The 25,604-nt window shown below is 36.1% G+C and overlaps 1 protein-coding gene across 1 annotated transcript in view; it reads left to right on the top strand.

Moving 5' to 3' along the window:
- Window positions 1-10,638: 10,638 nt before the first annotated feature.
- LOC145694105 (uncharacterized) overlaps window positions 10,639-25,604 on the top strand; it is an 82,981-nt gene continuing 68,015 nt past the window's right edge. Inside the window, exons 1-2 of the mRNA XM_081770222.1 lie at window positions 10,639-10,906; window positions 25,341-25,474. Of these exons, the coding sequence (XP_081626348.1) occupies window positions 25,346-25,474 (129 nt within the window). The 5' untranslated portion in view covers window positions 10,639-10,906; window positions 25,341-25,345. The remainder of the gene's footprint in view (window positions 10,907-25,340; window positions 25,475-25,604) is intronic.

The raw sequence follows: 25,604 nt of genomic DNA, 5'->3' as shown, positions 1-25,604 counted from the left end.
CAGACAATTCTAAGTAGTTTGTCATATTTAAATAATTTCTGAGACGTATTTAAATAAATAGTAAGACATTCCAATATTCCACTAACTCCTAATTTATCTTCACAACCTACCCTCTCTCCAAAAGCTAAATTTTCGATTTCCAAGGGTTACATTGATTGAAACGTGAAACACACGTATGTTATAAACTTATATATTTATGTATGAAGGTAAATATATTGGTTTATGTATTTCACCTCTCAATTATGACATATTTTACGCCATGATCCCTTCTCCCTTGTGGGTAAAATATATTAGTCTAAACTTTAAATTGAGAGAACAAAGGCAAACTTACCACGATACATTACAGTCTCAACCGAATTCCCGGGCTAATCGAATCACTAAAAAAAAAAAAAAAAAAAAAAAAAAAGTCTTTACTAGTGGGCGATAAATGAATACAATAGTTGTTTTGGTTTAATATTAATTTATCAAAGATTAGATTCATTGTTACGATACATTGGCTGTACTCGTCCACTCTATCACATCCATGTATATTTTAACACACGCATGGTACTGCACTGTACTGTATTGTAAAGGTCAAAAATACCTGCCACATGAAATTTATACACAAACATACAGTATTGTATATCAATACAAACTTTATTCCGGTTTAACCGAAGCATTATCGGTTTCATCAAGTCCGGTTAAATGGTACTCTACTGCAGGGACGTACGGAGAGGGGGACACGGGGGTCCGGACCCCCCCCCGAAATTTCGACTTTTTAAAAATTTAGCCTAATTTTAGGGGCAATTTTAGCAATTTTAATATAAAATAGCTTCATATTTAGTTTGGACCCCCCCGAAATAAATTCCTGGGTACGCTACTGCTCTACTGTATTAAATATCAAGACGAAAGTTCGTTATTTTGGTGGGTTAGGAAAGAAAATACTACGCATGTTCAAGTATTATGTATTAGTGTACAATCAAGGATTTTTTAAAAAAGAATCAGGAAATGATCTATGCTAAGACTTACTGTTCTTATTCAATACACAGGAAAAGTGTAATTTTCAAGGCCAGAGAGAGAAAGAGAGAGAGAGAAACCTATTTTAGCAGAACAACACTGATAGAAACAGTCAGGAAGTCATTTTTAGGTAATCATGTAAACACATTTAAATATTCATTTATGAGGAGACCTTCATTACAAAGAAAGAATAAGAGGAAAAAGGCAAGGTGACACATCTGACACAATCCCTGTTACTCTCAAATGTTAACTGTACCTAGTGACACGTAATTACTAGTTTATTGTTCTTAATGTAGGTGGAAGGTTAATGTGAAGACAAATTATAAAGGAATTCTTTTTTTTGCAAAATACTTTCCATTAGTCAATCCTTTTCTTTGATCAGATTAGTAATCTTAATCCTTGAACTTTTAACCATAAAGAAGCACCTTAAGGATATTTAGGGATAATAATTAGTTTTAACCACAAATTCTCCTTATGTCTCTCGTTATTTATTTCAATGTTACCAGAAAAGAAACGTGAAGACTTTCTGTCTGCAAACGTTTCACTATTATGTCACGCCTTATAATTAATTTCTCTTTTTCTAAAAGGAGTAGATCATTGTTTTGCGCATGGCTGTACAGCATATATATATATAATAATATACACATAGCTTCTAGTGACAGGGTCAAGGAATAACATACTTTCATTCATTCATTCGTTTGTATGAATAACTAGTTACACACCTGCTTATATATATATGAATGAAATATTATTAAGTATTCTGCCTTTTGGCGGATCCTGCGACTTTTTTTTATATTTGGGCCTGGAAATGTTTCTTCCACGTTCCTCGAGCCTCAGCTTTCCTCATTAAACTTCCAATACTTTCTTCTATTTTTCAATTCAGCAATCAGTTGTGTTCTTCTTTTTACTACTCGTCGTTTTTTTTTTTCATATTTCCTTCTATGGCAGTATGAAGAAGATAATTTCTTCGGAAGATATGTCCAACCCAATTGGCCTTTCTACGAAGGATGCTGGCTAAAAGCATCCTCTTCTCTCCTATCCGTTGTAAGACATCTTCGTTTGTTACTCTCTCTGTCCATTTTATCTTCTCCATCTTCCTCCAACGCCACACTCTAAATATTTCTTCTCTAACTTCCGTAATGTCTAAGTCCAATGCTCTATATATTATCACTTGATCAATTTCTTCCCTAGTCCAATATTAAGCCTGCTAATTAAGAGTAATCTTCTCTTGTTGAATGCTTCTTTGGCTATCGTAATTAGTGATCTGATCTCTTTGGTGCAGTAGGTCTCTCAAAATACTTCCCAGATACTTGGAGTGATCGACCTCTTTAGATTTTCTTTTTGTACTCTGACTCGTAAGAGCGCATTTCCACGGGATATATTCTCATGACTTTCAATATTGATTTCCATTCCATATAGTTTCTCAGTGTCAATTTTTTGTCAATCATCTCCGGTAGTCCTTCTTCGGCCCTAGCTATAATAACCGTATCATCTGCATACCTAATCTTGTTAATGATCTCCCTCCAATCATGAAATCTACAATTCCCATTAATGCTTCCTTCATTAAACATTCACTAGAAATGTTGAATAACTAGGGCGATATACTACGTCCTTGTCTGACTCCTCTTCCAATCTCCACACTATTGGTTTATTCTTCATTCAATTGGGATCGTTGTCTTGTGTACAGGTTGTGAATGGATCGTATATATCTGCAGTTGACCAGATTTCTTTAAGTAGTTTCAAAAGTTTGGTCCAATTGATCGAGTCGAAAGCTTTTTGCCAGTCGATGTAGCACAAACACAACTGTTCCTTTACGTCAAGAACTCGTCCTTAGATAATTTTCACCAACCCAATAGTATTTCTGGTGCCTTTTCCTTTCCGGAATCCAAATTAATCTTCCTCCAACATCTCCACTATCTTATCTTCCAGCCGCCAGTCCAGTATGCACGCAATAATCTTTCCAGTATCGGAAATAAGGCTAATGGCTCAGTGATAATTGCAGTTCTTTGCTTGCTTTTGCTTGGGTAATGCTATCACTGTAAGATCAAGAAAATCCTTTGACCATTCTCTACTCAGGTAGATCTTATAAATAAGTAAAGTCAGTACTATCATTGCATTGTCTTCTATTCCCTCGAGGGAATCTGCTGGTTTGTCGTCGCTTGTAGTGGCCTTCCTTTTTCGCATGTCTTTGATGACTTGTACTACTTCACTTTTCAATATACTGGATCCTTTTTCTTCATCATCCACCTTTTCCTCTACTTTGAGCGCAATATATTTGGGCCGATTCTTCTGATCATACAGTTATTTTATGCATTCCTCTCAGATCCTAAGGATTCTTTGATGACCAGTGACTGTATGACCTTGTTGATATTCAATTCCAAACGCGTGTACACTTTGTTAGGTTTCCCTCCTAATTTTTGGGTTTTCTGATACTCAGATCATATCTGCCGCGCCTTTGAAATTCCATTGTTTCTGCACATGTCTGTTCCATGTACTTTCCTTTGGCTTTGTCCGTCTCTCTTCTCAATTCATTATTCAGCCTTCTGTATTCTTTGAAGTCCATGGTTTTTGCCCTTCTGCGTTCGTCCATCTTCTTAAGCATCGCTTAAATTGTCCATGATTATCTCAGTTCTCTTTTCATCCTGCCAATGTTATTGTGGAGTGTGTGTGCTTAATTTCCCCTCAACTATTTTGTACATTGCCTACCATATCGCATATTGCACAGAATTTTTCTTCAATCTCTATTTTCACATTATTGTCCGTACTTTCTTGTCGTTCTAAGTTCGATTTTCGATTTCTCCTCCCATTTTTTTTTGATTGACTTTAACCAGGTTTAGTTAAAGTCCTTCTGCCATTAGGAGATTGTGACCCAAATCAATGTCCGCTCCCGGTAGTGACTTCATGTCTCGTATACTATTCCTGAAACGTTGAAGTATAGCCTAACATAATATTGATGAATTTCAAATTTATTGTCGGATTGGTAAATGAGATATAAGACTTTCTTCAACGACTTAAAGAAAAGGTTTTCAGTTTGACCTTGTTTATACTGTTGTTCGCGATTATATCGAGAACCGTTGGTCATATGTTGATGCGATTTTCACTAATTAAATAATCTATTCCCGGCGGGACATCATGTGGTTCGGATCCCACGTGTCACATAGCCTTGCTTCGGAACGGGGCGCTAAACTCAACACAATCAACGTGGGCACTACAATCACTCATACATATGGAAACGTGTGGCTGGGACTGCCACAGGATTTTTCCAAGCTTGGCAAAAGACCAATTCCAGAGATGTGCAAAAGACTGACACACAAGCGCAGTCGCGAACACACATACTCATGTACGCGTACACATAATACATAATATAAAACAACAGTTATTTACGCACATAACATTAGTAACTGCATAAAATAAACTATTACTATTTCTGTATATTAAGTACCGGTACTTTAGTATGTGAGGAAGCAAATTGTTATGTCTTGAAATGTACCTCCTAGAACTCAATATCCTTCGAAAATGCAAGGAAGAGAGGGCAAATGCCCCACCTTGCCTTCCGCTTAGGTTTTAACAAGGTGTCTTTGAGGTGCTTAGATCATGATTATCATATTTACGAAACAAAAGGAACCCGAAACAAGACAACTGTTTTTAGTGATTATATATATATATATATATATATATATATATATATATATATATATATATATATAATCTGTAGGAAAATATTTTTACGGGAGACCAAAGAGATCAAGTCAAGAATTGAAGTAACCGAAGAGTCATTCAACAAGAAAAGATCAGTCCTAACAAGCAGCCTTAAGGTTGAACTAAGGCACAGGCAGACTTGGGGGCAGGGGTCCCACTCCAAAAGGTTTACTTTTATAGGCCTATATATAAATTATTGCTGTATTTTATTATGATTTGATGTAAAACTCCGTATTTCAAGTTTACATTAATCATCCTGTAGGCTATCCACACCCTCCAAAACAACCCTTACAGACTAAGGAAGAGACTAGTCAAGTGCGATATATGGAGTATGGAATTATATAGTTCGGAGACTTGGACATTGCAGAAGTTAGGGAAAAAAAATATTTAGAGAGCTTCGAAATGTGGTGTTAAAGGAAGATGGAGAAGGTAACGTGGACGGAGACAGTAATAAACAAAGATGCTTTAAAACTCATGGCGAGGCTTGAGGACATTTTTAACCAGCATCCTACATGAGAAGACCATTTCGATTAGACATATCTTGCGAAGAAATTGTCTTCTTCATAGCATCACAAATAGAAGGAAGCAGGAAAAACAAGGAGTAGGAAGAAGAACACAACTAATCGATGATTTGAAAAATAGAAAATATTGCTACTTTAAAGAGGAAACTGAAGATCGAGAAACATGAAAAAATTTCTAGAACCTAATCTAAGGGGGGGGAGGGAATCCTATGAGTCCCACAACCTGCCGACAGGAAAAATACATACCTAATAATAATGATTATAATCTATGTCGCATTTACAATGTCCACTAGTTTCATTTTATTCCTAGGGTACAGGTTGATTTGACGATTCTTTTTTTCTGAAAATTGACTAATATTGTCTTTGCTTTCATTGTGACCGCTCCTTACTGTCAGTCAACATAATGTTCAGTTAGTTCGAATTATTATTTAATGAGCGGAACAAAACTCAAAACAATCAAAGTATAGACACCTTGGTTTCTACGTCCCTTCCTCGAAATTGTCCTAGCAGGGGCGTCATTTTGGGAGGGCAGGAATAACTACCCTTCCTGAGTTTAAGAAATATTTGCTTTTTAATAAATTGTATACTAATACTAGACTTCGGCTAGCTGCAGACTTTACTACCAGATCCCTACATTTGCTAAGGATATGGCCTCACACCTCTTATTTCAGTCTTTTAAAAAATCCAAATACCAAATTTCGTGTCTCTAATCTTGAGGATTACGAGATCTTATTTTAACAGCTGCTACTCCCGCTCATTCTTCTACCTGCTTTTTTCTTCCCGTGTAGGGAAAAATACCAATAAACGCCAAAACTCACCTTTATCTTAAACGAAAAATCTAAATACCAAATTTTATGGCTCCAACCATAAAGAATTTCGAGATATGGTCATCCTGTTATAACAATTGTAATCTCACCCCTTTGTTCTTCACATCTGTTTTATTATCTTGTAAAAGAAACATCAAAAAGTGTTTAAGCACACCTCTAATGATTTTAAATGGAAACTCTATATATAAAATTTCATATCTGTATCCTTCAGAGATATAGAGCTGCAGGCATTTTAATATAATGATTGCTATCCCCATTTCTGCACTTCCTCGTGGAATTTAAAAAAAAAAATCTTTTCTTAGTGGTACCTTATACCACAAATCCTCTACACTGTCAAAAATTCAAGTTTTTAGCCCAACTGGTTTCACCTGGGGTTAATCAGTCACTCACACACTCAGGTCGTCTTCTTATATATATATACAGTGGCGTATTTAGGGGGCTTCCGGGCCTGAAATCTTTCTTACTATAGTAAAGTATATGAAATATCTTGCTGAATTTTCACATTTTCAGGCAAAGCCCCCCCCCCTCCCGAAAGTTAGCAAAGCCTCTCCCGAAACAAAATCGTAAATACGCCACTATATATATATATATATATATATATATATATATATATGGGAAAAATATATCCATTTCTCCGAATCCAGAAATGTTAGAGACATGTAATTTGGTACATGGATTTCCCATTTAAAATAATTAGAAATGTGTTTCAAATTGTTTTATATATATTTTCGCTAGAAGAGAAGAGATAGATGAGAAGAGATGAGAAACAAAAACAGCCCTATTCCCTCTTTTACCTTCGGATTTCCAAAAATCTTTTCTTAGCGGTATCTTAAGTCACAAAGTCTATGTAGTGTTAAAATTTTGAAATTTCTAGCTTAAGTGATTTTGCCTGGATGTTGATCAGTCAGCCAGGACTTTTCTTTTATACAGAGATACTAAATAAGAAACGTTAAACTTCTATGTCGGTGGAAAATCTTGCTCCGTCCTCTTCCTGGTAAAGCCTGAAGTGACTCTACAGTGTCTCTTGATTTATTTAAAAATTCTGGTTCAAATTATAGGTCTCGCTACTGACCAAGGCCGTAAATAAAATCATAAATCAATTAATCAAATTATGTAATTTCATCAAACAGTTGAAAAATGTTCTTCAGTAAATGGAAAATGTCTTCTTTGTTAAAATAGAAAATATCATCTTTCAAAAATTGTCCACTTATGCTCGAAGAAGAAATTAAATTTCCACTGGCAGAAACGGCATTATTAAAAACCACTAAATCATTTATGCAAACCAACCAACCGCCTTACAGGAAGAAAACACTTTTTTAAAATGAGAAGGAAAGAAAATTCACCTAACTTTATGGCCATTACCCAAAAAAAACCAGAAGCACTAAACGTTATCTAAGAGAACTTCCTATGCTTTAGGCTAGTTCAACTTTCTTTTTATTGTATACAAGTTGCACTTTTTTTTAAAAAAAAAAAAAGTTAAAATTGAAGCACACAGTGTACCCGTAACATAAATATTTATTAACATTTTGGATGGTTAATTGGTTGTCCAAGAGATGGTAGAACGTCTGCTTAAAATGAATAGTTCCTGGACTTGCTTTCAATTTCAGCAAACACGAATAGCCGAAGGTACACATTTTCATACACAAAAAATGAAGCAAAAAAGGGGCTTAGAAGAAAGAGAAGACCATAATAATTGGGGACGTAAATGAGTGAAATTATAAACACGTGATGAGGAAGAAAGAAAAAGTAGGAAAAAAACAAATTAAAGGATGTATTTATTTCTCTAAAATTTTCTTATTTATTATCTAATTTTATTTATTTATTTATATTTATTTATGTTTATTTATTATTTTGTATAAAAATAATAAAAACCGATTTATAATACACATGTTAATAAAAATTGTTATTTTTACATTTTTAAAATAAAAATATTTAAAAATTAAGTAATAAATGTTTATATTGAAGCTTCAAATAATAATATTAGTTTATCGATTTCAGTTTTCTCTCTCTTTTTTTTTTTTTTAGCATGAAAAGGTTTCATCGTTTCCGGATCTGTCCAGGTCACCAAATCACGTGTCACTAGGCATTCCCGTATCCAGGGGAGTCTAGGGGGGCCAGGCCCCCCTAAATTTTTGCGGGCCCCACTAAAATTTTCACGGTAGGCTTGCAAATGAACTATAATATGGAGATGAACTATAATATTTTTGGGTCGGGCCCCTCCTAACTTCAGCCGGGCCCCCCTACATTTTTTGGCTGGCTACCGGCCTGTCACTAGGTCTGTTGAGTTTCAGATCTAACTACTTCCGGGTTATAGATCATGAACTTTGTGATCCGTTCCATCCTTGTCGTTTATTTTCTGTGTTTCTGGCTTAAGTTTGCTACAAGATTACAGTATTAGACAAGATCTTATAGGAGATTAACAGTAGCGATATTCAGGCCCGCAGCCAGCTCCAAAATGTAGGGGGCCCGGTAGTAGTTAAAGGGAGACCGATCCAACTATATTATGGTTCATCACCATATTATAGTTAATTTACAAGGTTACCGTGAAAATTTTAGAAGGGGCCAGTAAAAATTTAGGGGGCCGGCTCCCTAGACCCCCTGGATACGGGCTTGGCGATATTATTAGATAACGCACTTAGTTTCTATTATTTCTCTGAAATATCTGCAATATTACTGTGATGATGAGGGCACCAAAATACACATTTACTACCATAGATTGTGAGCCAGAAATGCGAACATAATCGTTGGTGACAGAGACAAATGGGCACGGTAAAATTAGAATTAGGCCACAAGTAAATTATAGAATCTTTTATTTCGTCCTGTTTTTACAGTAGATACGTAAAGGAGCGACTACAATCAGAAACAAGCCTGAACAAACAGCAATTGGTCCCCTCCCGAAATAAAATCCATGCATAGGTGTCTTCCCTCTGTTACACCTTATTGGCGAGGTAGTTTCGGAATATATATAAAACTTCTGCTGAAAGCAGGTTGGTAGGGACAAATGATGGTACACACGGGATTGGACTTTCTCCACAACTGTTCTCTAAAGGTGATTCAAAAACGAAATGGAGTCCCGTATTTGGTAGTTAGTGATTGCCTACGTGCCTGGCCTAAAGAAGAACTCTCAGTTCGATGACTGAGAAGCTAGATATCTCTCCTGCCCGTTTGGCATCTGAGAGAAGTGAGGTTTTTTTTTTCTGCCTGTTGTTGCTGGAGAAGGGTAAGATGACCAGTCCTAGACTCATGCCTTCGAAGATAATGCGGCATCATATATATCACATCCTCCTGAGTCCTCGTACAACCTCAGGATGACAGTTCGGCTTTTTCGGATAACATGTTGATTGATGATATCCACTGTCTGCTAGGTGGTGTTATTGATGTTGTTGAGCACGTGGAGCACCTTACACAGAGAATATTACAATAGATACGTATAAGAAGACGTCCTGACTGATTGATTGATCAACGCTTAGTTCAAACCGCTTAAGTTGAAACTTGAAATTTGGACAGAATATAGGATGATTGGTAATGTAAGATCCCATCAGTGAAGTATTTTTGGAAATTCGACGGGAAATGGGGAACAGAGGGGTGGCAATCGTTGTCTTAAAATATCTATATCTCGGAATCTCTGAAAGTTATATATATATATACGTGTATATATGGACTTAAAATAATTAGACATGTCTTTCAGCGCTTTTTGATATTTGACCTAGCAAGGAAGAAAAGGATGAGGCGGAAAGAGGGAGGGAATTACAATTATTATAATAAGATGTCCATTTCTCGGAATCTCTTAAGATTAGACACAAGAAATTCGGTGTTATGATTTAAAATACATAGACACATATTTCGTCGTCTTTTTACTTTAATATTTGCTCTAGAAGGGAAGAAAAAACGGTGAGGTTACAGTTGTTATAATTGGATGGCCTTATCTCGAAATTCGTTAAGGCTATACATATGAAATTTGGTATTTAGATTTTTCATTTGAATGTCTTGTAATTAGAGACGTGTTTCAGGTTTATATATATTTCTCTTAGAATGGGTAGAAAAAGGCAGGTAGAAGAAAAACAAATGTGGTTGCAATTGTTAAAAGAAAGATCATCATATCTTGAAATCAGTTAAGATTAGAGATATAAAATTTTCGAAAGTTAGAAAATATGACATACCTTCATGTTCGCACGAGGTGCAGAAGCGTCTCTTCAAATCGATTTAATCTGAAAAATTCATTTCGTAAATACGAAAGGAAGAAAAAGAAAAGGTAGAGAAATGGAGTTTCTAAACTTCTGAAAAAGGATATTTTACCGTGTAGCGTTACGTACTGCTATGGAATGCACTGTATGTTATATTTACATGTATACTGTATATATACCTATATATATATAGTAATTCAATCTTCAGTACAAGGATGTTTGTAATCAAAGAGGGATTCTGTTTCCCCATGCCACTGAAGACAACAAAATATTGTCAAACTCTTGATGTGTACTTCTTTAGGCAATATAAACTCTACGTGAGAAAGATCGTTGATTTTGTAAGACTACAATGTGAAAGACCACAAGTTAGGTTACACGATCGTCATTTCAAAATCGAACTTCACTCTGTGCTATACAATCAACCTTCTCTATCGAAGAAGAAGCCTTGTTACAATATACTTGGCAAAACGCAGTTATGATCTTGAGATACCAATATCATTGTTTGAAAATGTAATTATTTGGTGTTTGATAGTGGACTGTTTGAATACAAAAGTGAGTTAAATGTGAAAAAGTGGCCTTAGTTAGATGTGCATTTTGTTCTCTTCCACTTTGTTTTGATTACTTAATTGAAATCCCACACCTGCATCTTGAAAACTGACTAGCGGAGCAGTACTATCAGGTTAGTAGAAAAGGTTTGTTGTTCAGATAGCGTAATTATCTTAAGCAGAGGGAAATATAGCAATCGGTCACAAATTGCAATATATGTGTTTTTGGTCCTATTATATCGATATTTTGTTTCTCGCGTTACCAAAGTTTCTCTCTTAGACCTTGCACAAGTAAATCATTCAAATGTCTCTCGTGGTAAGAAACGAAGTTTTGCATGCGAATGGCTCATACCACTGTTTCTGGGATGAACGGGCTACATGTATAGTGCGGGAGACCCGGGTTCGATTTCTGGTGGGAGCTCATGAGGTTCGGACCCCACGTCTTATATAGCTTCGCTGCTGAACGGGACACTAAGCTTAAATCCAATCGTAATCAAAGTCTTGCCCACTTGACCCCAAATATGAATATATCCAAGTGTCATGAGTACTTTAATGGATTGCTGTATTTTATGATAGATCTTCAATGTATTAATTCTTGATCTTATTAAAGTAATTTGTCACTAGAGTCAAAAATGTATTTACGGATGGTTTGATGACTGTTAACGATTATGATCTCAATATTAATTCAAGTGAAAATGTAACTTCGAAATCTAATGTTTATTTACAAATCACTCATTTATTCAAACTTGTATACATAGGCGTGCGCAGCGTGGGTGCCATGGGTGTCTTGGCACCCCCATTAGACAAACTTTTTTTTATGTAGAATTATTACAAACTGAGAAGAGATTACGTGTAAATTATTTCCCGTCTGCATGTGTGCCGTGCGTCGCCGACCCAGCTTCGGGTGCAATGACGCTATCTTTTCTTAGGGGAAAGGGGGGAGGACGACATTCCATATGGTGGTACCGGTACTTTAGACCTGCCACCCACATTCCCAATGTCCTGTACACGCTAGTGCTTGTATATCGTGTAAAGGAGTAACTATAAACAGTGATGCTTTCATGGGTGGCCCTGGGTACAATTGTGCTACTGAGCAAAGAAATTTCACTCATGCGTAGGTTTCGAGAAAATAAAAAAAAAAACTCATTTTTATAGCACTAAAATGTATATTCTTCGTTGTTATCTGATGCCGTTTTTATTCTGTTGGGTTACTTTATTTTTTTATGTACTGTATATAAATATTGTACATCGTCAAATAGCAGCTTATATATATATATATTGTTTTTTATTTCTCCTAACAGTAACGCCTATACTACTTGTAAATAGATCAAAGATAAGTAAGAATAGGTAGGAAAAGATATTGCATGAGCACAAACGTGAAACATATCAGCGGCTCACGCTAACTTAAGCAGCAGCAATGGTCCATGTAGTCCAGATCCCTATATATATATATATATATATATATATATATATATATATAAACCTTTACAACTCATTTAGTACTTGTGTAGCTTGTCTACTACACTCAACAGGCTTCCGGATGTCCAGTTCTAGTCCGGTTGTCGCCCAATCTTAACTTAACCAGACAGACATTTGTACATTTTCTTAATACTTGCTTTAGGAGGAAAAATGCTTGATATGTCCTAAAGATTTGATCTTTACATCTGCACTCTTCCTCTGCTTGTAAAACCTTTTTTTTTTCTGAGCATACAGGTAGAAGTATTTTAAAATTTCTTATAATTTTCTCGAGTATACAATAACATCAGTTCAATATTACGTACATAAACACAATGTACCGCACTACTACCTAGCATCCATACTGTTTGGAATTGAAAAAATGCCGTTTTTTGAACCGCACTTCCATTGTCACTAGAAGTAATGAAAGTATCAATTATTTCAATTTACCTTCCTCTATACCTATTTTGTCCACTCTATACTATTGTATAATTCAATCCCTTCACGGAAAATATCAACTATTGTTTATAACTCTAATTAAGGTGCAGGATTTAAATTTCCTTATTTCTTATATCTTACTACCGCCAATTATAATTATGTCATCTAATTGTAAGTCGTTACCCATACTTTGCCTTTCTCATGTTTGCTTTCAGGCCTATTCCTTTACTTACTGTCAACACAATATTGACATTTTCTTGTTTTGATCTTACGTGATTTCCAATTAACTTTACATTGTAATGTACTCTCTGCTGCTATCTTTTATTTTCTTATCGCACATTCATAGTGCATCCCCCTGCCTCAGGTAGTTATGGATCTCGATTGCATTTGACAGAAAAAAATCTTATTCCTGCTTTACTGGTTTCACTAAGACATACTTTTTTTTTCAAAAGTATAATCCTTATTGAGTATAATGCAAAGAACATATCAGCCTGAAGGTAAAGCCAATATGAAAATTTGAAAACATTTAAGAGTTATGTGGACATCTAGAAGCAAATATTTATACATTCTTCACTCTTATTCGTAAACTAGATACCTGTCTGTCAGTCACGCTAATTCACAATAGTTCAGAGTCAAGTTAAGAGATGTCGTTAGTTATGCTGCCTTCTAGCTACTGCCAAAAGATGTCACAAGCGTACAATCAATTTGCAAAGACGTGGGTGACAGGTAAATTAGTTTGATACAAACTCCTCAAAGATATTATAAAGCAATCATTTCCAATTGGCCAATGTAAGACGTAGGAGTGTGCTTTCCAGGTTCAGAAATATTTGTTGCGGGGGTCCAAAATCGAAACATTAGAGAGCTTCTGACAGGGTGGACTTCTCGTGCGTGCACCTGTAGCACAGACGAAACATAGGCGGTAGTTGCAAAATGTGTCATCACTTTATTTTCGAATTGTTTGTCGAGAAGAAGTGTTCTAAATATGTCATACTAGATAATGGTTTTAGAGAATTTACGCTTTTGGACATGCGAAGTACACTTTATAAACACTATTTGTTCAATTAGCCCTCAACATCCGTACTTAAAGTATTTAAATTGTATTTTATTTTTTACAGTGTCCGGTGTTTTATTTTTTAACGTGGAATCCAAACCACATGAACTCCGTCGGGAATCGAACTGGGTCCCTCATACCAAAGGCGCGTACGCTAGTGGCTTAGCCACGAAAGAACTCAATAATAACCATATTTTATCCTATACGTAGTTTAGAAATTTAGTCACCAACCTACGGGACGTGATTCCAAAGTTTTGATACACATAGGTAGAGAAACGCCGTCTTTTATATAGGTAGTTATAAACCACCAAAGCAGTGTGCGAATTAGATAATCTATATTGGGGGGGATAAATTTAGGCCAAAAAACATAGTCTGAAGGTTCAAATTTCAAAATGAGACAATAAATGCCTTACCCAGGGGTGCCCACAGAGGGGGGCTATGACGCAAACTGCGTCATTGAAATATTGGGGGGGTAAAAATCTATATAAATATGTTTGAGGGGGTGTAAAAATTAATCGAAAAGAAGTTTTTTTCATGGAAGAACACCTACGGATAGACAATTGGGGGGTGCGTCATGGACATAAGGGGGGTGGACACTCCTTACCCCCATATATATATATATATATATATATGTGTGTGTGTGTGTGTGTGTGTGTGTGTGTATGTGTGACATCTGTAATAAATAAGAGATTTATTAATTTAATAAATCTACCGACAATAACTATGCACATATATATTGTCTGACATACACACACCCCACTAAACCTTTCTGAACGTGTTTTAATGTTGTACTCACTCTTGTCCCCGTAGCTCTCTAAGGTTTATTTAGATAATAATTCGGCTCGAGCGATAGCCATGATCACAAGCATATGTTAATTTTTCCACTCATATTGAAAGCTTCCACTTTGCATTAATACATACAGGTTGCGAAAAGAAACCTACTTCAGTCTTGTGAAAACCACTAAAATTATCAGTTAAACCGGACATATCTTTTTTTTTTTTTTTTTTTTTTTTTTTTTTTTTTTTTTTTTTTTTAGAAAATCTAGATATTAGCCTATCAAATAAGAAATGGATTATTGCTGATCCCGATTTCTCACATCAAGGTCAAATCGAAGGCCAAATATTTAAAATCTCTCAATTCAAATTTCGAGCTTGTGCTTCTACTTCCCGCTAAAGCTGTGCTCATCACGACCTTTTTTTTTCTCCAAATATCGATTCCGTGATGGGCACAGAAAGTCAACACTTAAAAATTACTTTACTGTTAGGTTGAAGATGAGTTGATTCACTATGGGCTACGTTATTCAAATAAAGTAAAACATTACACTGAAGTTTTTCAGACAACATTAATTGCGTGGACAGCAAACTGTACAGCGAAAAGATGGAAAAATGAAGGGTTAACTTTAAAAAACCCGCTCCAGTTGAAACGCTTATACAGACACGGACAATGACACGGAGAACCAGTCGTATTAACAAATGCTGAAACAAATCTTGAATTATTCGCTTATTCACCTAAAAATCACCTTCATTAACATGCCTGCTCACTAGGAGCGTATCCCCCAGCGTGTACGTTAACATATACTTACGACTCAGATTTTGAGTACAGTTTCAAAAGTTCATTTCCGTAAACTGTAAAAGCAGTGATTACTATGCTAATTATCACAAATTAAATGCAACTTTTGAGTTGCATACACACAACCTACTAGGAATGAAGACCATGTGCTAACAAAGAGTACACTGGAAAATGAAATAACATGTTATAACAAAAATTAAAATAAGATGATAATCGATACAAATATAGAGGATGAATATGACATATCCGAACTTCGCCAAGTATGGTAGAAGAAGCTATTTGTTTACTTCTTCTTGGCCAACCGCTAAGAACATTTATAAATCTATATGTGGCTTTGTTATACGCAATTAGTACATTCAAATTCACAAACGATGACGAACTGAAGGGTACGAAGGTACAGTTGCAAGTAACAACCGTAGTCATAATAATATAGTTCTACTAAACAACGTTGAAAATAGTGGGTAATTAGGTGGTAAGTAGAAATGACCAAAACTGAACAGTTTACATCGATCATTTCGAAATACAGCTAGAAGATTAAATTTACAAGAAATAACAAAAATCAGTGAAATTTGGAGTTATACTAAGCATAGTTTGAGGGGGAAAGTGAGCATCGCCGGTGGGGATACTTCAGCTGACTTCTTTGGGGGGGGAACAAAATGTGATTGAGGGGGGAAATCCCCCTCATCCCCCCGGTAATTCGCACCCTGCACCAAAGGTGCGAAATATCACGCTTTGAAACGCCCTGGTTTGAAAAGTATGGAATGGAACATATCTCAAGCAGTTCCAGGAATTACACAGGAACTAATATGCACATTGTCCAAATATTCACGTCTTATATTCATCCGGAACTGGCGAAACAAATTGTATAAAGGAAATTGGAGAGCGAGGATACCTTCTTATAAATACTAGTTGCGCATTTGTTTCGCTGGGATAATTCTCAAAACTTCGTTCCAGTTGGGTATACTGTATTTAAAACATTTCTTCTTGTCAAACACATTGAAAATAAAGTTATGACATGTTTTGCGAACACCCTAGGATATAATTGGAAAACAGGGTAAAATCTATATATTATCCTGTACAGTATATTTAGAAAGTTGGTCACCAAGCTTTGTGACGTGATTCCTTATATGTAGTAGGGGAAGAGTTATAATAAACTTAAGTCAATTGTGCATGGTATCCCCGGTTCGATGCCAGATCTCGATATTCTTTAATTTTTGTTAGAGTTTATCTTTTTCATGTGTAATTTTTTTATGTAAATGTTATTATTTTAAATAAAAGGCCTTCCTCTCAAAACCCACTTCCCTGCATATCGGGCCAGGTATCCAAAAATGTCTGAAAAAAGTGAATAAGGATAATCCGAGGTTGTTTAAGGAGTTCCTGCAATTCCCTCTCATAGTTAGATCTACAAACAACACTATATGTTTATCTAGAAGGATTACAAGCAGCCAACGGATTACGTCTCCGACAAAATACGAGGAGGACACGGAGAGTCACAAAGATACCCCTACAAACCCTTCACAAGCTCCGCCTCCAAATCCGGCAAAAAAAAAAAAAGTCAGGAGACAAAATACATCAGTTCCAGCTGATCAATTCCTCCGTTTCTCTCCAAGTTGGTCTGGGCTATAAAGATTTCGTAACCTTACCATTCTCCGTGCTGCACTGGGCAGAGACATTAACCCACCTCTGCGCTGCTCTGGGCAGGAGATTCTTTTCTGTCTCCGAGCTGCACTGGGCATGATACTCCTAACCCATTTCTGCGCTGCTAGAGGCAAGAGGTTGCTTTTTCGTCTCCATGCAGCACTGGCCAGAAGACTCGTTCCTACCTCTGCGCTGCTCTGGGCAGGAGATCCAAACTCAAAGAGAAAGGATTATTATTAGAGATATTTACTTATTTGTAGTACTGTGTACATAGAACTTTTTTATAATAAAAGGTGAGGGAAACGATAACCTGTGTACTGCCTCTCTACCATGCATTCAGTCGGTAATGTGTAAAGTGTCTTAACTATATTTGAAAGTGTCTTAACTACATCTGCCCATATACTCCTTAGACACATCAGAATTTCAGGTATATTTTGAGCATTCTTAGAGCAATTCCTGTTCACCACTGTTAGGATGCATTTAGACATTTTTATAAACACTTTTTTTGACACGTTAATTGAACGTTATTCAAAAGTAGTTCTAAAGAGTCTCAAAAACATATTAAAACACTGATTTATTTATTTATTGTAGCGTACCTCTCACATTTGCACATTCAATCTTCCTTGTCACCGAAGAGAGGAAAGTTGAGATCAGTTTGTAAGATGGCGACAAAGTGGTTATAAAAAAATGTTGGTAGTGTTATCAATCGCTACAGATTGTGCGGCATTCCGGAGGTAGAGCAGAACGAAACAGCCATAATACCGCTAGAACAATCTGAAAAGGATGAATAAGTGTCATCCGGGATTGTTCAGAATGTCAATGTGTAAAGTGTATGACTATGTACAAAAATCGTTTCTGAATGTATACTTATTAGACTCATCAGTAGTTTAACAGATCGCAATTTGCATACATAAACGTAACAGTATGTTTTAGACTTCCCAAATATGTTATGCATAAACATGGTAAATCTTATTACCGTCAGATATCAGAGCAAAAACGGTCCTAAAGCTATGTTTCCTAGCGACGCATTTGTTACGCGGCACAGGGCACAAAATACAAACTAGTCAAGCTCTGCGTTACACAACATATTGTAGCGGCGAAGAGTTTCCAAAAAGCCGAACACAATGGAAAGAATGCAATTAGTGGCGTGGATACATCCAAATGACTGCTTAAAAAATCTTGAAGCGTTTCTTTTCAAGTACCTGAAAAAAGTAGAAAAAGAGGAGGTAATGGTTCGTAACTATAACGATATCTTTGTATTTTCAATGTAATTCTAAATATCTTTTATTATACTTCTGGGCAATGTGTAATTTTAAAATATGCACTTACTAGTTAGAAGAAGAAGAAGAAGAAATACGAAAAAGATACGAAAAAAGAAATAGAATCAAAATTGATTCTAGTATGTTAATTTGATGAGTTTTGTGTTCTTACGTTGTCATGACGACGAATTGTCAATAAATTATTATTCCAGAACCATCTTAAGGAAGGGATATGCACACAATCTTTTAAAGTGTATTTATTTTAGTGATTATATAATATAATAGTTCACGAATCCTCATATAAAGTATGTATGCATAATTAAAAGAGGTATTTTATTTCAATAATTCTGTGCCACATAGCTAAAATTTTGACTGAGGACCTGTATATAACAAGTTAGGCTGTTATATAACCAGAAAACCTACAGCTACTATGTATCGATATCGAGGATAGGAGAGTGGGTTTAAAGATTTGTTACAAATACATTTGCCCGACGATGAATCGAAACGATATTTCAGGTTCATCAGGGACCAGTTTAACTTTCTATTGAATCTGATTGAGAACAAAGTTGTCTTGTATGCATACAACTGAGTCCAAAATTCGACAACACCTGCAGTAAAACTTGCTCTCCGTGTGTTTTACGCTGCGCGGTACGCATATAGGCCTAGCTCCTCAGAAAGCAGTTTCCTTCTCGCACTTGGAGTTCTCCGAAAGTGTATAACGTATGTTATCTATCTAGGAAAGCAGATTTCTCATAATTGCACAAGTGCGAAACGACATACGCTCGGAGTTTTGCGCTGCTTATCAAATGCATCGCTAGGTAAAAGTACGTTTAGAGATAGCGAGAAGCGGGTTTTAGAAATCGATTTTACGTACGATGAACACGTAGTTCCACATCTCTTACGTTAACCCTTTCTCTTAATCAAACTGAAAGTGGTAGAAATCAACCATTTATGTGGTTTCATTGATCTTAAGAGCAAAAACAGTGATCAGTCCAGTGTACGTTGCAGAATACCATATTTGATTTCTAGCTTTGGTTCTTATGCAGCAACATAATTGTAGGATTTTCATACATCCTCTTTTACTCGGACCAGCCTTTTTCAATCCTTAAAAATGGAATGGGCAGGTTTTTAGGAAAATAAAAAGATGTCCTCTTTTGGAGGACTACAGGCTACTACAGTGTTCAATTTTCAAAGAAACACAACAAGCAATAAGTGCGAAAGAAACTTATATTTCCATAATTACAGTTACGCACGCGGCCAGATTTTGGCGTATTCTAGTCTCGAAAAGGTGTAAAAGTGTTGCCTCGTCTCGAAAAGTATATCACTTTCGTTTGCAGGAGTTCTGTCTTACCGCGCTGCCAGTAGGATTAACAACCGGGCCACGTGAGCGGGGCGTATAATTGGTGGGGCGCCTAAAAGAAAATGTGTATAGATTAAGGAAGCGCCAAATTTCGTGTTTGCTCCGAATGATACAAACCCTAATTTCGGGCTTGTTGTCTCGTTCCATTTGCAACTCTATCCGTAATCGCTGTTGTAAAAATTTAGTTCTATAAATTATATATCTTGCTATGCCATCTAAAGATTTCTAGTGTAATATAATATAATTGTGAAATGTCAAAGTGTTCTCCATTTTAAAGTATGTTATATGGTATTCCTACATGATGGCTACCATTTGTTTCTTATAGTAATGCAACACTGCAATGGCCGGATTTCAAAACAGTGCTAACTTAAAAAACACGCCTCGCGTGGCATTGTGATATCTCAACACAGTACTATTCTATGACAATAATTCTGAAATAAATAAAGTTGCTATGAAAACACAAGTATATATACAGAATAAGGAATGGTAGGACTGTTTATCTTGAAACGCCCTCGGAACGTTTAAACAAATAGGTATAAACCGCTGAAATTTGAACAATGCGAACATGAACAAAGGGGCATTGTTTGACTCTGCAATACTTCCAGATCAACGGTGTTGTGAATCAAACATAAAGTTATATTTGATTCAAATGACACTACGTTAGATAATGACATATTAAACGAAAACTTTCAATATCACCTTTAGTAGTCAGTACCAACTAAGGATGGACCACCAATGAAGGAAGTACTACCAATGGAAGTGTTACTAGAGTAAGAGGGGGTGAAAAGCCCAATAGAGGAACATGCCCACCCCCAGAAAGACAAGGAAGTGGGGTATGAAGTGACAACAGTGACACGATTGTGTGAAGGCGCAATTCTATGGAAGACGAAGGTGACACCAAACGACATTGTGTGAAGAAATTGAAGGCGTCCCGCCGTACAGGCAGATTTAAATGTGATAAGTACATACCTTTTACTTGGAATGTTTTTGAACGTTTCAAATTTATGGAGAAATAATGATTATATTGGTGCACTGGCAAATTCAATGCATGCGCGTTACACAAAGCAGGGTTCTGCTGTTCTGATGCAATACCAGTCTGCCTCCATGGCATGAGAGTTTAATGAACTAAAAAAATCGTGTTTGGCATCGGGGTCAACTGCCCACTTGGTGTCGGGGGGGGGGGGGCGAATGTCCTGTGGACGTTTTACACCAATATTCTCATGGTAGCAAACACGGTAGCACACTTTAAAGCGGTGTAATTGCACTGAAAGCTCAGTAAATATAATAGAGCACCGTATATTATTTGCGTTAACATCAAAAAGTAGTTGCAGTTCATTCTAAACAAAATATTCCTGCATTTTGTAGTTAAACTTCCAGATAGGAATAGGGATATCTGCAACCATTAGATCTTACATTTTTAAAACTCTCAAAACACATTTTTATGCAGCATTGGATCAAAAGCAAACCCTGGGCGCAAACTTACACGCTTCCAATTTGGAGAATTACTTAGTCAAGCATGGTCGAAAGCAACGACAGTAGAAAACGGAGCAGCTGAATTCTGTGTCTGTGAAATATTCCATTTCAATCCTATCATTCCAAAACACGCTTTTCTTTCAGGAAACAAAAACGTAAGTTGCGAAGAGTGTCGCTCTAATTCCAGTAGCCGTAGTGTCAAGTCGAGGGCTATCCTCTCCCTTAACGTCTCCCTTTACGTTTGACTTTCACCAACTTGTCAAGTTCATGTCTATCCTCTCCCACAACGTCAAATGTGCCGGTGCGGAACGTGATGCCGTAATTAACCTAGAATCCCCACAAGCAAATGGAGATCAACATGGCAATAGAAAGAATATGGTGATGTTTGAAGATATTGTACTCGTACCACCTTCTACTTCAAAGCAAAGGCTACGAGCGATGATCCTGACTGGACATGAGTTTCGCATTCAACAGAGATCAGCAAAATCTAGTACGACAACCTCCGTTCCTCCTAAGGAGAAGAAGAACGTAGGCGATCCAAATAAATCCAAACAGTCAAAACAACTTATGCATACTACTAAATTCTTCGGAAAAAATTGAAGTGCTCCAGGTGAAAATCAGTGCAGCTGTATAGACTCAGCTAATACTGATGAAGATAACTATTGCGTAATCTGTGGTGGAAATTATTATAAACGTAGTGAACCTATGTCTACATGTCGTGGATCAAGTGTATTCGTTGTCAAATGTGGCTCCATGAAGTATGTACACAGTTTCCAAACATGTGTTCTAAATGCCGCTCACTGTTTCAGAAAAGTAGAAAATGTAAATTCAATTCATTTCCTTCAATGAGTGTCATATTTTTATTTTTTATCATATTTTTCATTTGGAGTTAGCGGAATATTCCCGTAAGACAGTTTCATGTTATTCTGTTGTGCAAAACTTATATTTTACTTGTATCAAGACAGTTATATTTCACAATTAGAATGGAACTAAACAAGCTTTTCTATATCGAGTTTTCAATTAATATGCGTTTTTCTATTCTGTATTTTTAAAGCTCAGGAAGTGTATCTGTAATTTACTGCTTTATAGGATACTTAATGCTTTGTAAATTGTGCCGTAATATAGCGTAATATAATTTCTTGTAGTGTGAGAACACCTGTGCTAACGTGATTTTCAAATGTTATGCATTTCCGTCTTATATACTTTGGTGTTGTGTGAATGGGCATATTACCCCACGTATGTGGGCGTTTTACCCGAACGATGGGGTACTATGCCCATTTTGCTCTCACTTTACAAACATCAGTTTATCTCCTACAGCATCAAACATTACATAATGTGGCCTCCAGGTAGAAATACCGAAGGATGTACCTTCTATTTCGTACGGGTTGTTTTCCAGTGCATTTCCATTCATAGTCGCAGATAAATAAAATATGAAAAATTGGGCGTTTCATTTCTGTTTACTCTACATACAGAGCCCAAAACGACACAAAAATGCGTCTTCAAATTTGGACATACTTTAATGTGTACAAATGAATAGCCTTCTAATGGTGGACATAAGGAAATATGTCGATTTTTTGATATTACGAATACGTCCGCCATGAACATAAAAAATGTGAGCAACTATAGCATGCCAAAATGATCTACTGCCTTGTTTTCATTAGTTTTGATTAGTATGTTATGTTTTGCTTATAATTATTGGGGCAATGTTTGAGATTATATAATTGTACGTCAAAAATTTATACATATGCGCGGAAACGCGAGGCGGTTGTCGTTTGTCTCTTGTTATCAGTGTTACCAATGTAGCACTTTGTCGCTTGATCTAGAAATTTTTAAGGATATTTTTATCAAAAACAATTGGTTCATTTATCATTGTTAAAATAAAAATTTAGCACCTTTTAAATGTTGTCTAGTGACTAAATTAGCATTATTTCCATTAAAATTAATATTTCTAGCATCTTCTTGCAGTGTGCTTAGTGACAGTATTATTCACGTTGTTGGCAGTGTGTTTAGCATCATTACGACATGTGTGTGTGCCCTATTACGGACAGGTTTGACATATATTTTTATGCCATATCATGTACTTCGGGCTCTGTGTGTACTGGAAATTTAAACTAATACAACAGGTAGAATCTTCAAATGAAGTGAAACTGCAACCACGTTGTATGTTCAACTGGATTCGAACTTGTGAACACGCGCACCGAAAGCATGGTGCTACTAGAGAGCTATAATTCAGTTTAAAGAAGCAAAAGATGACAGAACTGGAATTCAAACATTATTTCATACTGGTTTTCTGCTCGTTCTGTAGGAGGAGTTAATTCAGCAGGAAATTCGCTACTGTTTTAATTCAAGTGACTTGGTCCTAATTGGGCGTCAATGTTTCTAATTAACGAAGCTAGCCAGTAAACAAGTTTTTCAACATCAATTCTGCGCAGGTGGTAAATGAAAATATTCCATGGTTGATCACTGTAATGATCTGTCAGATGTTATCCCCTTCCTATTTTACCTAACACCATTTTGTACAAATACAAGGAAAAGAAATCATAAAAAATTAAAAAGAAACCTATGCCATATAATGTGGATGTGCCTGTCTAAAAGCCATCTAATAAAAATCGCTTCTTGAATTTTAAGTAAGTTCTTTCACTTCTTCTTATCACCACCCATCATGCTCTCGTTTAAGACGACAAGCTTCCAGATAAATTGCAACACGTTGCTGGACAATAAAATTATAAACAAGAAGAAGAAAGATACAACTTTCCACATCAGGAGGACTACCTCAAGAGTTGCCCAACAAGATTTTTTTTATATGCTTATTCAAGGATTTTTGAACACATTAAAGTCCATCAAAGACCACTCTGAATGAATTTACACCGTACATATTTTATAGGTCAATGTTAGATATGTTACTAGAATCTACGGTAGCTGAAGCAACTATTTCAGTAATGAAACTGTGCCGTAAGTTCTAAATTTAATTACGATGAATCATATCTTCCAGTACTAGACATGTATTGGAATGGGCTTATTGAATGAAACATTGAACAGTTTCGTATATTTCTGTGTCATGTCATAGGTATTTGCTTGGTACTGAGTGATCATAGGAATGTACAAAGATATGTCAAATATCGAAGACTTTACGCATGTTACTATCTCTATGTACGTATAAAAGAAGTCTTGAATGACTGACCGATCGACTAACCAATGCCCAGGCCAAACAGTTTAAGCTAGAAATTTCAAATTTTGACAGCGTATTGGATTTGTGATGCAAGGTACCACTAAGGAAGGCTTTTTGGAAATTTGACGAGGAAGGAGGGGGCATAGGGATGGCAATTATAAGACTTCCAAACTATGCTATGCATAAGTATCAACGGCTTTTTCTGTCCGCCCGTCTGTCTGTCTGTCGAAAAGTATTAGTGTAAACACGGTAAGATATATCGATTTGATTTGATTTTTAGTTTAACGTCCCTTTCAGCAGTGAGGCTATATGGGATGTGGATCTACAGCTTAACTTGGAATCCGAACTACATGAGCTCCTTTCGACAATCGAGTCCGGGTTTCTGACGCCACATCTGCATATGAAGAAATATCGTGATGTAGTTATTTGCAATAGATTCAGCATCCCAACCATGGGTTGCATCTTCTTCATTCACTCTCTATTCAAACCAGAAGTGATTCAAATTAGTCATTTCAGATTTTAACGTTTATCGCCATAGAACGAAAATGGTAGCAGATAGCAAGAAGCTTTTTTTGGGGGGGGGGGGGGGCAAACGATTCAGCATCCCAAGGCAATGTACCACGATTATCCCAAGACTCTACCAAAACTGTAAGTGGTTCAAATTTAATATTACTTCCAGTTGCAGAACAAAATCGGTAAAAGATATCGAGATGGGTTAGAAGCTATCGAAGTTGAGGTTTGAACTTAAGACCCTTTTGACATATTTCTCATCAAGCATGGCATGATCTGATTTTTTTACCAATTTTGTCATCTTCACTAGTTTCATACATGTCTTTAATACTACCACTACTACTACTACTACTAATAATAATAATAATAATAATAATATATGTATATGTGTGTGTCTCTATTAGAAATGGGAAAGATCTAACTGTGTACAAGATTTGATGGTTCATGAGGAATCATTTCTTACAGAGTATGAAGCCGTTTTTTCGTTTTCTGTCTCGAGGGGGAATTGGTAGGGGCTTAAAATTAATGCACGTTTCCGACTTTTTTAAAAGAATGCTTTGCATGTATGAAACAAACAATACATATTTTAGGACAAATACGTTGCTCTATATTATTTATTTATTCCACCAATTTCTTTACTTTCAGATGTTATGGACAAGCTTTATCCTTCCCGTGCAAACAATGAGCATTTCAGCTACTATGAAATATTATATGATGAAAGACTTCGGCTCTCGAGTTGTAAGTCATACGAGTTGGCCTTTGGTCTAAGGAATAAAAAGGTAAATATGATGAAATAGTTGATCAGCTATATTCTAAATAAAGTGTACACTTATAATAATAGTAATAAATGCTTTAAAAGCAATAATTTATATTTTGTTTGCAATAAGAAAACTGGTAGTTTAGCAATAG

The sequence above is a fragment of the Thermobia domestica genome, chromosome 9 (assembly GCF_964235325.1).
Source record: "Thermobia domestica chromosome 9, izTheDome1.hap1.1, whole genome shotgun sequence".
In the NCBI taxonomy this organism is placed as follows: domain Eukaryota; kingdom Metazoa; phylum Arthropoda; class Insecta; order Zygentoma; family Lepismatidae; genus Thermobia; species Thermobia domestica.
Note: the sequence above shows the minus strand (reverse complement) of the source record. Positions and strands in the feature narration are given on the sequence as shown.